Source organism: Cebus imitator, unplaced genomic scaffold, assembly GCF_001604975.1.
Source record: "Cebus imitator isolate Cc_AM_T3 unplaced genomic scaffold, Cebus_imitator-1.0 Scaffold274, whole genome shotgun sequence".
NCBI lineage: Eukaryota > Metazoa > Chordata > Mammalia > Primates > Cebidae > Cebus > Cebus imitator.
Genome location: NW_016107589.1, coordinates 1,873,631 through 1,891,872, shown reverse-complemented (window position 1 = coordinate 1,891,872; position 18,242 = coordinate 1,873,631). Strand labels below are relative to the sequence as shown.

Genomic DNA, 18,242 nt, shown 5'->3' with positions numbered 1-18,242 from the left:
TATATAATGATTAAAATATATATCTATATCACTTGAGCTCAGGAGTTCAAGGTTACAGTGAGCTATGATCACACCACTGCCCTCCACCCAAATGACAGAGTGAGACTGTCTCAAAAAAAATTGTATCTGTAAATAATTTGGAGTATCATTAAAATATTCACTTATAAATAACAGTATGTAATAGAAATTTTTATTTGCAATATAGAAACTACTTGATCAGTTCTGACAAAAACACACCAATAGACAAAACCCATGATTTGAAAAAAAAATGGAAAAAAATATTCTGCAATATTTTCATTACTGTTTTTAGATAGTGTGACTATTGCCTATTTCTTGTTTCCTTTTACTTTTCTCCACTTTTAATGTTTTCTATAATGAGCGTCAATTATCATTACACCAAACTAAATTTAAAAACTTTTTAGGTGGCTTCCTGATTCCCAGCTGTCTTCACACTGCTCTTTTGTGCATAACTGGCCCCTCTGGAGAACCTGAAAGATGAACATACTACAAAAATCTGTCCCTCCCAACCCCACTCAATATTGCTTAACAGCAGGAAGGTGTGAAACAAAGACTTTCTAAAGAGAATTCTCCAAAGAGAATGTGAGTTTACCTGAAACCAAATACAAATGCCACCCTAATCAAGGAGAAGAATTCCAGCAGGGCAAGGCTGGCTGCCTTGCTTGGCCCCCACTGAAATTGCTTGCCTGCCGGCCCTGACACACCACAGTCACAGATGTGTGTGTCAAACAGCTTCTCTGCTCACTCAATCTCCGCAGGTAAGGAAAGCTAATGAAATTCTCCTGCTGATGTGCTCGCTGTCCTTCTGTCTTGATCTGCTTGCAAAGACAGCCTAAGTCTGGAGCCTCATAATCAGCTAAGGCTGGCCTGGCTGCCTCTCCGTCTGTGCGCACGCCTGACTGTCTGGCGGGTGAGATTTGCCTCTTGAGCTGCTGCGGAGGCCAGCTTGGCTGGCAAGATTGCCTACAGATGTTTCACAGAGAGAAAGATTACTTCCCTGATTGATGAATAAATAGAGTTGTCAACATGGTCTCCCTGGTCAGAGGGGACCCCTGGAGTATAATGTGGAAGGACAGATGTTTCTTCTGGGAAGGTGTCCGAGACCCTTCGAAGAGGTATGCATTCAACTGATATGGTAGGCTGAGTAATTCAGCCTCTAAGAGGGAGAGAAGGAAGGGTGGACACACAACCACAGAAAACACACTGCAGGGGCTTCCTGGGCCAGGCCACCTCCCAGATCTTGATAAAGGAGTGGGCACGCCATCTCAGCCAGTGCCTCCTCTTTGGGCTGTTTTTCCAATGAATTCATAAGCCCAATGATCAGAAATCCCATCATCTTCTCAGTCTACACCTGCTATGAATTGCAAAGGGGGGCAGCAGAAATGACACTATCATCCTCACATTAAACCTCAAAGGCTTCCTCTTGCAGAAACTGCAAACGCAGGCACAATCAAACTGGGTAGGGACCAAGGCATCTGCACTGAGTTACTTCTTACTTTGTAACATGCAACTTTGGAGATTTCTGGCTGACTTTCCACAACAAAGTAGACAATAATAACTATTATCATAATTGTTTTAGTAATTGTACCAACAGCTGTCTTTACTTGACATTAGGCTGTGTACTTTACACAACATCATTTTATTGAACTCTCAAACACATACACACAAAATACTCTATGCAAGGTTTCATAAAATGTATCACCCATAAACCCTCCCTGTAAGAATTACTAGAGGATGTGTTCCAGCAAATGAAAAAGAGGAATGGTCGAAGCACTGTCATTAAACCTGTTTAACAGATAAGGAAGCACAAACCCAGAAAGATAAAGTAACTTGCCAAGGTCACCTGGGAAATAGCCAATCTAGGAATTGAGCCCAGATGGGTCTCCTTCCTGAATCCATGCTCTCAACCACTATAATTTTGTAGTCACCAGAAGACGTGGGAGATGAGGATTACAATTTTCAACACAAACAAAAAAGTGTTGGTGCTTCCAACACAGAAACATGGGGTGCCCAGGAAAACACGATTCACACCTGGATATGCCTGAGTATCAAAGAGGCTGCTGAATAGGTCTCAAACAGATTTGAGCTTCAAACTAAAAAGGCCTTCTCTAACACTTCCAGAAAGGGCTATCTTCTGCATTCTAGGAGGAAACATGAAACAGACTCTCCATCTTACACACACACACACATACTACACCACATACACACACACACCCCATTCACACACATCACACCCACATATCACCCACACCCACACAGCACACACAACACACACACACACACACACCCCATTCACACACATCACACACACATACCACCCACACATACCCACACCACACTCCCACCCACACATTCACCCCCCCACACATACCCACACACCATACCCACACAGTACACACACATACCCACATACCTCATTCACACGCATCACACCACATCCACGCCCACCATACACCCCCACACCACACCCACACCCACACATACACCCCCACACACCCCCACACCCCATTCACACACATCACACCCACATACCACCCACACATACATATCCACACCACACACACACACACACACACACACACACACACACACGGCTGAACAGCCTAGAGCACCATCCCAAAGGGTATTTGGATATTTTTAACTGATATGGCCACAACTTCCCTCCATCAGAGAAGGAAGACACTGCATGCAGCAGGAGAGTCTAGGCTAGTTTTCTCAGATAATAAATACCTTAAAAGGAACTTCAAATAATAAACCCCTCCAAAACACGTTTTTTATATACCACTCCCCAATGAACTTGAAGTTCCTTCAGAGTAGGAATAGGGTCTCTTGTTTATCTCTGTAGCCTTAGTGCCTAAGGCCTCAATACCTTTTCATTGAATATCAATGAATGAATGAGCAGACAATAACAGCTAGAATGAAGACAATCAACATATTGTAGTAGTGAAAACCATAAGCTTTGGAGGCAGACAGTCCTGGGTTTGAATCATGCTGTTGCTTCCAAACAAATTACTAATGCATTGCTCTACTTCTGGCCTCTCATTTGTAAAGCAGAGACAAAATATCAAATTCAGAAAATGGCTGGAAAAATTCAAGGAAACAGGTGTCGAGCACAATGCTACCACAGGCTCAAGAATTCCAGGATGTAATCTATCTTTGTCACCAGGGAAAACAGTTCAGTCTGGGGAAAGAGCAAAGCACATTATGATACCTTGCATCTTGGTGTTGTAGAGAAAAAGTCTGATTATTTTTAAAAGAACCTGGACAGTGACCCAGAGCAAGATGACCCTAGAGGCTAGGTCTGACGCTGCATGTGCCAGGCTTAGAGAGGCCAGAGTGGTATGGGGTGGGGGCTGCTCTAGATGCTCACCCCATGCCAGGAGCGCCATTTTTCTGCCAGACCATAATTTCAGAGGGCAGGAACTCTCCAGGCTCATTCAGAGGAAACCACTTATGGGATTGAGGGAATTAAAACATACCCCAAGAGGAGCAGCCAAGGGGACTGGCATAGCTTGGACTTCAGGAAGAGAGGGAAGGGATAGGACCCACGCTGCATGGTACCAGGTCAAACTGGAGTTATAAGGCAAAGGTTCTAGGGAGGCAGATTTCAGTGGGAATCTTTATTTATCTAAATTCAGAAAGGTTGCTTTATTTGCCTAAGGTTGTGATGCAGCGCAGATGAGCAGCAAAGCATGCTGCCCAATTGGGAACTTGATGTGGTAAGTCCAAAGCCCTATGCGACACTTCTCAATTGTACAGGCAGCAAAGAGGGAGGTGAAGAATATGCACTGAAGTTGCCACCCTCTCATCCCCACCCCATCCGACTCCCTTCTTAAAGAAAGCCTGTTTGCATGTGTATATCTGTGTGCTTTCATGCTTTGGGTATTTTTGCAGGACTGAAAGCAGAAGCAGTCTGAATTCAAAGACCACACCCGTCATTTGTGAAAGCCTAAACCCACTGGACAGACGATGCTGGGAGTGGAGTGAAGGGTAAGAGCCACGGCTTTAAGGACCCTGAAGAAGATGGGGGACACTCCCCCCTGGGCTGGGGAAAAGAGGATATCAGGGGCTGTACCCTGAGGTAAAAGCATGTTCCCAGAAGGAATGGTGGTGTGGTGGTCCTGAGAAAGCAGGAAAAAAAGACTGGCAAAGATGCTATATCCTATGGGGACATGGAAGCAGAAAGCCCTTGGACCTCAAGGGACCTCGAAGAACCATCACAATGAGGCTGTCACTGCAACCAGGAGATCAAACGCTTGTCCCCTCCTTCCTTAGTTGTAAGTTTCCTGAATCGTGGCATCACTCTGGGAGGAGAAAGGTCTCAATTATGACCAAGAAGAAATTTTCTGTTCATCTGTTCAAATCAGGGCTATAGTCAAAATGAAATAGATTTAAAGGAAATAAAGATGGACATTCTTTGTAAATCTGTGATTGAGAACTGAGATTTCTACCATAGACGGAGAACAGGCACCAAACACCGTACAAATGGTGACCCTAACACTATGCTCTCCCCTCCCCATATTCCCCAGCCAAAGACTGCAAACCTTCACATCTGCCAGCTGCAGAATGCCTCCCAGCCTACAGCTCCCCCCACCTTCCTGCCTTACCTGGGGAGCAGGTGCTTGCGGCTGACACACAGGGCAGTCTGGTAGTCCTGGGTCACACACACTTTGTGAGGGCTGCATTTCACCTTCAGGCAGGGGTCCTTGGATGGGTCCAGGGCTGAGGCAAAAACAAGAAGGAGGGCAGGGTTAGGACCTCCAGGGAAATTTAATTTTTGTTGTTGTTGTTGAGACGCTCTCTTGCCCAGGCTGGAGTGCAGTGGCACGAGGTGCACGCCATCACACCCAGCTAATTTTTGTATTTTTAGTAGAGACGGGGTTTCACCACATTGGCCAGGCTGGTCTCAAACTCCTGAACTCAGGTAATCCGCCCGCCTTGGCCTCCCAAAGTGCTCGGATTACAGGCGTGAGTCACTATACCCAGGCTTAATTTCTATTTCTACTTAAATAAACAAGTAGAAAATAAACTAACGATGTGTTTGCATGCATGTGTTTCCCCTCTGAGGCTGGAGGGGAATGGAATGAAAGCTCAAGCCAGGGGAAATTCTGTGTCTATCACACACGTTATTCCTCAACATCAGGGGAGCAATTCCTTGTGCTTTGGGAGTTTCAGCATTTTCAGCTCAGGCAGGAATTACTTTTTAAAAAATCCTTTAGAATCTTATGTGATCCAAGGAACAAGAGCCACTTTTCCCTCTTTGGTTATGAATCTGGTGTTTCTTTTTATGACTTCATTCATGCCTAATTTTACTTATTTCCTATAAAAAGTCCTTGAGGACAGTTTGTTGCTTCCATTCAATAAACACTCACTATGTGCATAAACGACCTATTTTAAGTCTCTGAAGAACTTCAGGATGTATAAGACAGTTTTGTGCCGCACAAAGTTACAGTGTAACAGGGAGGGGGAAGAGCTTACACATAAATATTTATTGTGCAAGGCAAAATTAGATAAGGACCATGAAGGGCATATAAAATGATAACAGACCTCAAGAGAAAGATGGAGATCAATTTCTAGGGCAAGCATTAATATGTGAATTGGATCTTGAAGGATGGGCAGGATTTTGAAAAGCAAAGATAGAAAAGGCAATCCAGGTGGGGTGAACCGGCACGCAAGTGCAGGAAGGCATGTACTGGCAATCATAATATACTCAATCTGACTATGAAGTGTGGTTTGTGGGGAGGCAGTAATGAGACGGGGATGTTGATTCAAACAAGTAACTCCAGAAAGGGTCTCCAAAGACAGCAATTCATATACTGCAACATTTCCGGGAACAGGCTGAGCAGCAGGCCCTCGGCTAATCAGCACTCTGCATGCTGAGGTGCACATGCTCATCATTGGCACAGAAGAGGCCTCGGGGAATTCTCTGCAAAACAAAAGCAATTGTGCCATCTTCCAGCTCCGGGGCCTAAAGCCTATTAAGCAGTAAATCTTTCATAACTGCTCTCCAGTCAGGGGAGGTGATGTCTCCCCATGTCTTCCCCATGCAAACATTTGGTTCAACAAATTGGCATCCTGAGCAGGTACAGCAAAACTTCTATAAGAAATGGCATGGTGAAAAAACCAAACCAAAACAAACACAAAGAAATGTCACAGTGCCCTTAACCACTGGACTCGCAGCCTTCCTGACTCCTCAGCATGTAGAGGATATCACCGTTCCTCTCCTCCTGCCCAGGCCCAGAATTGGTGCACTACTTTCTTCAGATGCTTGTGAGAATTTCTCAAGAGTCCTGAACACACAACATCCAAAGGCATTTCTGCAACTTGAACAGCTTAGCTGGCTTCCTCCACTGTAGCAGCTTCGGCAGCTGTAAACAGAAGCCATGCTGCATTTTCAGGCCCATCTGGGAAGTAACAAGAGCCAGGGCCTGGTCCTAGGGGAGTGACCTGGTAGAGTCTACTCCCCAAGGGATGTGGCTCTGACACTTGGAGCTTAGCAGAGAGAAACAGACTATGAGATAAAAGAGAGGCTGATTCAAGCCCCAGGGACAGGGTGTTCATTCACTCAGAGCTCTGAAGCTTAAGGCAGCCTCTGCAAGGCAGGTGGCAGGGCCCTGTGTCTGCCTGCTGAGTCTTCCGAGGCTGGGCCTTCCAGAAACCTGCAGCAAGAGCCTTCTGGTCCTGGAAGTCTCTTGGTTCCTGGGGATGTCTACATGAGAATCCAGGAGGCTGGGGCAGTCTCAGGCCAGTGCGCTGTCCCCACCCCAACCCTGGGGCTGCAGCTCTTCCAACTTTGACTTGTTCTCCAAGAATCATCCAAAATTGAGTCAACAATTAAGAATGATTACCAGATGACCACTAATAATGAAAATTTCTCTAGGGTCCTGAACAGACAAATCCAAAGGTGTTTCTGCTGCCTTAACAGCTTAGCAGGACATGCCAGTACTTCATTGTCCCTTCTCAAACTTCCACATACCACAGGATGAAGACATCTATAGATCTCAAGACTTGGGGACTAGATCCCTGGCAGCCCCCGCCATAGTTTCCAGCATTTCCCCCAACAGATGCCAGGTGCTGCAGCAGACAACTTGAGATTTTCACTAAAGTGGATGTCGGAGATGGAGAACAACAGGCTGGCCTAGGGTGATGGGTATCAAAACCTGCAGTACTTACTACACAACACGCTTTGTGGCAGAATTTGAGCTTATTTTTGTCTCTGTAGCCAATTTTGTTAACATGCCACATTGCCCCTCCCCACCCCATGGCCTCAACGGATAGTGCAATTACAAGGACCATGAATCAGCTGAGCAGAGCTGGGAACAGCACCGACTCCAGGGCAGGAGCTTCTGGGACTGAACTCTGCCTCTGCTGCCTGTTATCCTTGCTATACCTCTCTTTCCTATTCTGTAAAAATGAGGATAACAACAGTACCTGCTATTGCTTGGTGGTTATCATAAATATTGAATGAGTTAATATCTGTAAGTACTTAGAACAGACCTGGAATATGCTATGTGTTTGTTAAGTTTTTGGTGTTTGTCTTGTGTACCCAAAGTAAATAATAAGTTTTCATAATAACAAAGAACCATAGTTAACACTCACTGAGTGCTTCTGACATACAGGCAGTGAGCTAAGCCCTCTGATTGGATTACCACATTTAATTTTCACAGCCACCAAAGCAGGTAGCTGCTATTAATGTGCAGGTCTTAAAAAGACTTACCGGGTAAAAGGAGGGGACAGCCAGAGGACCCGGTGCTGCAGAGGCTGGGCCACCATTCCCTCTCAGTACACCCACAGGATGGGGTCACCAGCCCTGATCTTCCCTCAGAGGGTGGGGTGCCCAGCTCTGGACACCTGAGCCCTCAGCCTACCCCCTTTGAATGCAGCCATCCCCCAGCTGAGTCAAAAGAACTGAGGTCTGGTCAGTTTTGTTCCTGTCTTGTCATCTGTCACCCTACCTTAGGCTAACTCCTATAGGCCACCCTCCACTTCCGGAAATTAACATTTCTTTAAAAACAAAAAGCCTCCAACACAAAATGCTAATAAATAAAAACTGTTAGTTATTAAACTCCCTAGACATACTTAACAATTTGCATACAGAAATCAAGTCTGCTAAAAATCAATTACTAGGGTCTGAATACTTCAAACATGTATGTGAATTATTTAGAGTAAATGAACTTCACAGAGCAACAAAACAGTAACAAATCAAGCTGTCAGCGTTTGTTTAATCACCTTGATGCATTTTGTTTTTGGAAAACAGCAACACTGGGATTGAAAGGGGATGAGGAGTGTGTCATTTCCATTTAAACACAGGCCTCCCAAATGCGTTTTTCCCAGCAGCCTCAAGGCTCAGGGTGACAGGTGCTCTGGAAAGGCACCTAGCACCAGTACTGGAAAGGACTGTGGCTCCGCTTTGTAAAGGGAAGGATAAGGGATCTGAATAATAAGTGGCATTTGGGAGACCTTTTAGTAAGTAGGGGAAACTGCAGGTGGGAAGGTAGGGGAGAGAGCGGAGTCTAATAATCCTGAGCAGGGTTCAAAGTTTCCTTGGCATGGTGCTACTGATTTCTTGGGGACCTTGCTCCAAGTTTCAATCTCTCTCTGCATATGAGGAGTGACAGGATGCAGCCATCCCCAGGGGATGGCCAAGCTCTGTGTCCTCTCTGCCTCTTCTATCACCAAACCTGCAGGACTCCTGTGGACCCAAACAGGATAATGTCCTAGCGCAAAGCAGGTGCCCACCGAAGGTTAATTTTATCTTTCCCACCTATATGCAGAAACTATTCAAGAGTCAACGGGCACACAGCATAGGTCCAATTATTTTTTTCAAAATGACTTTTCACAAACACTCTTCTCAAGAAACAAACCAAGAATGAATTAAAGAGATTTGTTAAACTATAAAGCATTGAATTCAAAAGCCAGTTAATTACTGGTTCCCGGTAAGTTTTTTATTAATTAATTTTATTTTTAAGCTCACTACTTGGTCTCAATTAAGGTGGTGATATTTTAATTATCTTAATTGTTTCTGAACTTGTTTTTCAGTTCAACGAGTTATTTTTTAATTAGTTACATTGATTTTAAAATCCTGAATCAAGCCTTTGCACTCTCCTTGAGCACATCCTACAGGCTAATTGGCAATGGGTCATGACACCTGGCACAGCAGAGCTTGACACCACTTCAGAGATGCTGAGATGAGAAGGTTCCATTTTGTGTGTTGGCCCAAAGGGTCCCTCACCTGGGAGAAATCACACACATTTGTGTTTATTCAATTAACATTTACAGAGCATCAATCGGTGTAAAGCATCCTTCTGTAGGCTAAAGGTGAATACAAAAAGGTTAGCAAAAAGATGTCCTTCCAGTTCTCCGGGGGTTCACAGTTGAACATAGGAGACAGGAGAGAGGACAGTTTTATGGGGAACAGGTAACATACCTAATTCAGCCTTTCAGGGGATCAGGTGAGACTTCCTAAACAGACTGCCATCTATGGAAAAGCAGGTCTAAACCAGATAACAGGATAAGGAAGAACACTCCAGGTAACAGGAAGCCATCCCCAGAGGATGGCAAAGCCCTGTGTCCCCTCTGCCTCTTCTATCACCAAACCTGCAGATCTCCTGTGGACCCAAACAGGATAATGTGCGCAGAACAGGTGCCCCACCAAAGGTTAACTTTATCTTTCCCACCTATATGCAGAAACTATTCAAGAGTCAGCTGAGTCTTTCCAGGGGTAAGAAGGTTTGTGGCAGGCTTAAGGGATCCAAGTGTTTGGTAGGGCCGGCAGCGGCTGGAGCAGGTTGGTGGGTAAAAAGGCTGGAGAGGAGGCGGAGCCTGGTCCTGGAGGGCCTGGGAGCCACAGGGACCAGGCTGGGGAGCCAGGGCCTTTGAGTTCCACAGTGCCTTCAACCCAGCATGCAAGAACCTGTGGCCAGACTAGTCAGGGAAGAGGGGCAGGAAGAGGGAACCCCAAATATGCATTTTATGTAGAAAATGGCACTTAGTAAGAACAGACACACTGACACACTTCAGATTCTCGTCCTGAAAATGAGAGGGGAAGTCAGGGCTAGAGGGCCCAGTGATCAACTCTTAGACTCCCCTTTCTCCTGCCAGGAACCTCCTTCCTCCCTCTCCCTGGGAACATCAAGCCACACAGGATTCTGGGAGGCACAAGCCTACCTGCTGAGACCAGTAAGCAAAAGACTGATCTGAAACGGTGGCGTGGCCGGGAGTGGTGGCTCATGCCTTTAATCCCAGCACTTTGGGAGGCTGAGGCAGGCGGATCACCTGAGGTCAGGAGTTCAAGACCAGCCTGACCAACATGGTGAAACCCCATCTCTACTAAAAATACAAAATTAGCCAGGTGTGGTAGCACTTGCCTGAATCCCAATTACTTGGGAGGCTGAGGCAGAAGAGTCACTTGAACCCAGGAGGCAGAGGTTGTAGTGAGTTGAGATTGCACCACTGCACTCCAGCCTGGGCAACAAGGGCGAAACTCCAACTCAAAAAANGTAAAACAGCAGCGTGAACTCCTGGCCCACTTTGGTGACTTCCAGAATCTTCCTCAGATAAAAGGCCACTCAATTTGCAAAAAGTCCACAAGTTAAAGATGGCCTGTGGTCTCACTGTTGCTTTTAACACTGCCCTCTGCCTGAGTCATGCTAACCCAAGGTTCATGTGAAGAGCAGACACTCCCAGTGATTCATTAGGAGTGACTTAATGGACAACAGACAAAGAAATTACTCTAAACTGTGAAAACCTCATCAAGCTAAGACCAGGAACATTTATTGCAGCTTGTCTGTCCCCATGGTAACCCATGCAGGCATCTTGCCTCCCGCGTTTCCAGAGAGGCTTGTTCACCGGCTGACGACAGAGCCTTGCAGAATATAAAATAGAAGATTCTGCCCATAGGATTTTGCCGTAACCAGGGAAGAATGGCAGCTTGGAAAAACCTCACCATTCTTTTCTTTCATATTCAAGAGGCTGGCCAAGTTCTCTGAGGCCAAACAAAGGGTCTATTGGTCATGTGCCTACATAGGGCAGAGAGCAAAGTGACATAAAGGTTGAACTCCTGCATCCAAGGACTGGTGAACTGGAAGGGAGGGACATGGGACAGACACAGACAAAGAGGCAGAGGACAGAAAGATGAGTCTGACCAAAGATAGCCCTCCTGGGAAGAGGCCTTTTCTTTCCCCTTTAAACTGAGGACCTGGGGACTTCTTTCCATGTCAAAGCTAAAAGCGTCTTCTCTGTAAAGGTGTATATAAAGTTTATTAACCACTACCCCACCTCACTCACATCTTATTTGTGTATGTGAGTGAGGTGGGGTAGTGGGTTATAAACTGCTAACAGCCTTTTTTGGGGATCAATTTTTTAGTTGGTGCCCTTAAGTAACAATTGTTCAATGTAGATAGATGGGTATTTGGAAGTTTATATTATCTTCTCAACATTTTGGTATATATGAAAATTATAACAAGAAAAAAGGGAAAAAGAAACATAGCAAGTAAACATGGCAAAATGTTTGGCAAAAATGTTTATCTTCATAATCTATAATAAGGGAAAATTATAACAATTTGAATGTCCATCTGTGTTAGTCTGCTTGGGCAGCCATAACAAAAGTACCACAGACTGGTGGCTTAAACAACAGAAATTGACTTTCTCACAGTTTTGGAGGCGGAAGTCTGAGATCAGAGTGCCAGTAAGGTCAGGTTCTATGAGAGCCCTCTTCCTGGCTAGCAGATAGCCAGCTTTTTGCTACGTCCTCACATGGTCTTTCCTCAGTGCAAGCCACTGGAGAGACAGAGCAGCTTTCTCTGGTGTCTCTTCTTATAAGGGCACTTACTCTATCAGCTCAGGGCCCCACCCTTTGGACCTCTTTTAACTTTCCTTACTTTCTCAGAGCACCCCCCCTCCAAATACAGACACCCTAGGAATTGGAGCTTCAACATGGGAATTTGAGGGGAACAAAGACATTCAATCCAGAACACCAACTGTAGGGATATGATTTAATTACATAATCCATTTTTTAAACATCATGTAGCTATTTTACAGAAACTAGATCTATATATGGTAACATAGAAAGGATTTATGATAAATGAAGTGAAAAAGCAAGGTGAAGATGAGAAAACTAATTTGAAATGGTAAAGTAACTTCCCAGCACCATAAAGTCTTAATGCCAAAGCCAGTACTCAGAACCAGACCTGCCTTCTTCCGAATGAAGTGCCCTTCCCTTCCCTACCCTTCCTCTCCCCACAGCCACAGCCTCTGCCCCACTTACAGATCAGGGCCCTCAGTTTCTCCTGACTGCCCTCTATCTCAAATCCTGCGTGCAGCAAGGAGACAATGACAAGACATAACCATGGCCAGACTCCGGAGCAGGTGTCCAGCCCTGGGTGATCTTGGCATTTGTCTCTGAGATGAAGGAGTTAAGGGCTACTCACTACTGAGAGTGGCTGGGAAGAGCTTGGCCCCTCTGCTCACATCCAAAGCAAGACATTATGAGCAACCACTGATAAGCTCAACATGGTAATTTACACGTCCTGATTATTAGAAAAGAAGGTGTTAAGAGGGGTCTGCCAGAGCAGCTGTGGAAATGTGCACCATAAAATCAACGACCACAAAATTTTATTAGCCTGGGCAGCCAAGTCTCCCTTCTCAAAGCTATCATCAGACATTTTCCCTGTTCCCCAGCCTCTCTGACAAGGACCCTCACTCAGCATTTCCAGCAAGAAAATGATTTCCCTTTGAAAATGGGGAGGGAGTGGGGAGAGGAGGAAGGAGGAGAGCGGGATTAAATAAAAAGGAAGGGGAGGAGAACATTACATACTCTGTCACCTAATTAGGGGACTGACATGGAGACAATGACAGCCACCAACTATAGAATAATGTGCCATGATCCTAATTCAACAATAAAGAAACTGATACAGAGATCAGATCATTCTTAATTTACCAACTGGTAACTGAGAGAGAAATGGTAAGCCTGCTTGTGGTCACACAGTCAGTGAGGCTGGATTTTAATCTTGGTGAGTCTCACACCATAGCTGATACTTGAAGCCACTAAGCCACTAATGAAAATACCGTGATGGGGATAAAGGTGACAATTAAAATGCCAAGCAGCGGTGAATCGCACCCCTCTGTCCACCTTCCCCAAGACTCATGTTACCCAGAAGATCTCATAAAAAATGCCTTCCTGTGGGGAAAAAAAAAACTGAGCTATCAGAAATCAAAGCCAAATTGTTGGCTATCTTAGTAAGTTTGTATTACTTTTATGATGAATAAGGAAGTGTAAGGTGCTTTTTAAGGCAATACTGCTGCCCCATGAACTTAACTCCCTCTGAGTTAAGAAGCAACAGGGACCAGGTGAACTAGCTGTGGTTCCTCCCATGAGGGGTTTCTGTGACATGTGTATATGTTCCACGCTGCGAATGAGGAGATGCATGAAGCCCACCTGGCACAGCACAGGATGGGACAGCACAGGCAGCAGGAGCTGAGAATGGCCTTGCCTCTAAGTAGAGAAAAAGATGTCATCCAGAGAAGTCTTCACCTTCTCATCCATCACAATGGCCAGAATTTATTAAAATGCTATCATAGTAAAGGTACTTGGCTTCTATTTCATTATAATTGACATAAATTATTCATAAGACATTTATGAAACAGAGGAGAAAGATTTACTCAAAATACAAAAGAACGAATTCTATAACCTAAGAGAATAAGAGGGCATAAAAAGGATAGTAAAAATCAAATACTTCCCGGGAAAAAAAAGAAGTATACTTAAAAGATCACTGTGGCTCATAAACTCTATCTTTTGTACCTGTGCTTCACTTTAATGCAATTAAAATTTCTGTAAAAACATGGAGCTTTTCCCAGGCCAAAGACATCCAGAGAATTAACTCTTTTGGTGCTGACTATTCTGACATTATTCAGCAGCCATGGTTGTTGATCATGGAAGGACTGGGAAACTCAGCAACTCTAAGAATAACCACCAAATTTTTAGTGTACCTAGAAGGACCCAAGCATTTGGATCAAAGAGATGTAGGTTTGAGAGGAGAGAGGCAGCTGTGCCACCTCTTTCTTCTTTTTTTTTCTTTTTGAGGCAGAGTCTCACTTTGTCACCCAGGCTGGAGTGCAATGGTGCTATCTTGGCTCACTGCAACCTCCACCTCCCAGGTTCAAGCGATTCTCTTGCCTCAAGCCTCCTGAGTAGCTGGGATTACAGGCATGCTGTGCCACCTCTTTCTATGAGATATCTTGATGGGTTACTCAACTTTCTAGGATTCAGTTGCAGGCAAACAGATCTACTTTACTGAGATGTTGTGAGGATCTGATGGGATAACACATGAAGGTTGTCTAGCACAAGGCCTGGCACATAGTTCGTGCTCATTTATTATCCTCGTGGCTCTTGCCAGATCTTTTTAGCTTACTCCTAAAATACAGAAAATGGATGTCCACCAAGGGCAAGGGGTCCAGGACACTTCAGAAACACAAGGTCTGTTCAGTCTTTGCAGCCTCAAAATGGTAAACTCTATAAGAAGAAACATTAAAGCTTTTCAAATGTCCTGAAAACTTCCGCTGACTAACCACATCCACACCACCGATGAAGCCACCCTACAACAACCAAGTAGCTCGTGCCTCTCTAGTAGAGCTGTACTCTGCCTTGTCTCTACCCACAGATAGTAAGGGCTGGGAATAAAGGATAAAAATCCTCTTCCTTGCCTAAGTTCTGGGCACTAAGTTCACACTACAGAGCCTTGTACACAAACTTACGATCATGCTGTTTTTAAGAGAAGCTCTCTGGGCTTTGAAAAGTCTCTATTGAAGAGTCATGGAGTTTAATTGTTAAGGTATCCTAAGGGCCTACACTCAAGCACTGCTGGTAAGAGGCTAGAAAAAAAGAAGAGCCTGGTTATGGAAACAGAACCTGGCAAACAATGTTGATCCACGCAGACAAGGAGTTGCGTCCAGGGAAGTTGGCGGTGAGGGGTATGTTGGAGACAAATGGGCGGGCAGAGTTCAACAAGGCAGGTGTGGCTTATAAGGCCGGTGCTCTCTGTTCCTCAGCCTGTGAATGTCTTCTGCCCTCTCCTACAGACCCTGGCAGAGACAGGTGTTAATTGAAACCAGAACAGGAAAGTCTGTAGGAAAAGCCTACTCCAGATTGGAAACAGGGATCTCAAATCACCTCTCAGAGTCTCAGATGAAGAGGTCACTTCTGCAGTATGGCAGCCAATGGAACAGAGCTTCAGTGGAGGACTCTGGTGAGATCATCTCTCAACAAGTCTAAAAACCAAGTAAAGGAAGGGAACAGGTAGCACTACACCACATGCATCTAGCACAGCCTGGCCACTTCTTCCTCTTGTGTTCCCATAATCCAATCTAATCCTTGCTTCTCAGACTATATGGTAGGCCAAGGAGAATGCAAATCTATATTGAATCTCCCTGCAGCACCTATTTTACTAGATGGTAGCAGGTAATCTAAAACTTTGTAGGATTTTTTTGGAGACAGGATCTGGCTATGTTGTCCAGGCTGGTGTCAAACTCCTGGCCTCAAGCAGTCCACCCACCTCAGTCTCCCAAAGTGCTGGAATTACACGCATGAGCCACTGAGCCTGGCTAGAACTTATTTATATTAAGGCAATCAATAATCTACTATGGAATAGAATGCAAAATGTATAAACTTGTATAGAAGAGACTTCAAGAACATATATCTCACAGTGGATTCTGCTCCCTGAACTTCAGAACAGGTGTGTGCTCTAACTTGTCCTTAGGAGCTCTTTGTTAGAAAAGTCTGAGCAGTGTTGAAAGTATTGAACAAATTTAAAGGGTCCTAGAATGAAGTGGTCAGCTCTCCAGGGTACTGTTATCTAAGATGGAAAATCAGTACCAGTAAAAGTACATACAAAGAACTCTCATAAGCAAAGTCTTCATTCTTGCAGGACCAGAAAGCAGCTCCCATTAAATATGGCTAGCAAAAAATGTATGCCATGGCCCCTGAAAACAGACTTCCATACCATCTCTTCCCTGGAATCTCAATCCCACAGGTGAAAGGTCCTAAAGTTTTTCAAAGAGCTGACCTGACCATGTATAATTCAAAGCTTTTATGGTGAGCCTTCTAAGTGCCAAGCACTGGGTGAGGTATTTAAATGAGCTACAAAGCATTTGTAGTTCCCCAGGCATACTAAAAGGAAAGCTGCTACACTTTCATCCCTCTCACTGTTAATTTTTCAGAAACACTTGGTTGTGGGTTTACAAATGGATATTTGAAGACTATTCATTTCCAAGCCCTTTCTTTCTCCAATCAGAGCAGGTTCCTTTCTGCTTTCTTAGGATGGTTCCCAAGGTTATTAAATTTCATTCCTCAACTCGTAATATTGAAGCAATCATGACAAAGTTAGTGTTGATTGGAGCTGAGGTTTCTTGGGGCATCTACTATTAGAAACTACTGCAAGCTGAGAGAAAAATGATTGCATCCCCCACTATAGGAATTGGTAAGTGCTGTATAATTTAAGTCTTGTGTATTCTTTTTCCTCTCTTTTGTGTCCTGTGCTGTTCAGTCATTGCTAAAATACTTCATCAATGCACCTAAATAGGCTAAACAATTCTTAGTTCCTGCCTTACTCACAATCAGCTTTTTCCACCTACCTCTCCACCAATGCGGCACTCAATGGCTAATTACTTCCTTTACATTAGCTAAGATAAAACCTATCATGCTAATATAAAACATGAATCAGGGCTTAACTGCATACGGAATACAGTTGCAACAATAAATAATGGGAAAGAACCTATGAGGTTTCCTAAGACAAGCATAAAACCAACACAAGGGGCAAGATCTTTCTTTTTTTTGTTCTATAGCAATAAATACTGATCACCTAACAGGTAAGACAGAGCAGAAAGAAAATTATCTTTGGTTACTATCATGGCTCCAAAATTCTTTCCACCAGCGGGGTTTTGTTCTAATTTTTTTGTTAAAGTTAAGGATTCTCATTTTTTCTTTTAAAGGACCCTCATGACTCTGTCTTCTACAATCTGGCTTGAAATTTCCCTTCCAGAATGTAGTTCCCATTTCCTGCCAATATTCTCCTTATCATCCAATATTTACCCGGCCTTAATTTGTATGGGCAACCCACAAACCCTCAAACACGTGAGGTGCTTGTATGCCTCTTGAGTCTCTACTGCACTGCCCAATGCAAAATACCGTTACATTCTTCTGCCACCCTGTGAGGCCAAAATTATCTCCACCTGAGAGATGAGACAAGTATTTGAATTTGTCAAGGATCATGCAACTAGGAAGTGGCCAATCTGGAATGTAACTGTAAGTCTGCTAAATCTAGCCGAAGCTCCAAAGGACTAAAGACAGTGTCTATCCTCTTCACTGCCACATGCCTCTCACCTAACACAGTGTCTGGAATATCATGGGGGTTCAATAACAATTGCTGAGCCCAGGTCCACGGGCTTAACCACTTCTCTAGCCTGCTCTGTGAGGCCAGGGGCCAAGTTTTGCTCACTATTTCTGAATCCCAAGTCCCCTGACGTGTGTCTGCTGTAAAGGCATGTTCGGTTAATGCTGAATAAACTCTGTGCAAGGGGCATCTCTGGATGGATCTAATAACTTAAGATTTCCAGGTCACAAAAATTCAGAGCTGTGAGAATCCCTGGAGTATTTCCAGACCCACACACTCATTTTTCTCTCATTGTTTTGTTTTGTTTCTGAGAATAAAAACACTCATTTTTAATGTAGGGAAGACTTCACTCTATCAATTCAAGAAACATTTATGAAACTCATTTTATATGTCAAGTACTATTATAAGCGTTGAGCATTCAGAGATGCCTAAGACAGACAAAGTCCTAGCTCTTAATGAACTTATGATCTAGTAGAGAGGTGATAAGAAAGAAAAGAGGGGAGGAGAAGGAGGCCATGCATGGTGGTTCATGCTTGTAATCCCAGCACTTTGTGAGGCTAAAAAGGCAGGACTGCTTGAGCCCAGGAGTTCAAGAACAGCCTAGGCAACATGGCAAAGCCATGTCTCTACAATTTTTTTTTTTTTTAAATCAGCCAGGCATGGTGGCATGCGCCTGTAGTCTCAGCTATTCAGGAGGCTGAGGTGGGAGGATCCATTGAGCCCAGGAGGTCAAGGCTGCAGTGAGCCATGATCATGCCACTGCACTCCAGCCTGCAGCCTGGTGCCTGGCGACAAAGTGAGACTCTGTCTCAAAAAAAAAAAAAAAAAAAAAAAAAAAAA

The 18,242-nt window shown here is 44.4% G+C and overlaps 1 protein-coding gene across 2 annotated transcripts in view; it reads right to left on the bottom strand.

The window, feature by feature from the left end:
• The window catches only part of SPOCK1 (SPARC (osteonectin), cwcv and kazal like domains proteoglycan 1), a 525,291-nt gene that overhangs the window by 156,667 nt on the left and 350,382 nt on the right, over window positions 1–18,242 (bottom strand). For both annotated transcript variants that reach the window (XM_017500969.2, XM_017500971.2), the window contains one exon: window positions 4,626–4,740. In XM_017500969.2, coding sequence (XP_017356458.1) covers window positions 4,626–4,740 — 115 coding nt within the window. The remainder of the gene's footprint in view (window positions 1–4,625; window positions 4,741–18,242) is intronic.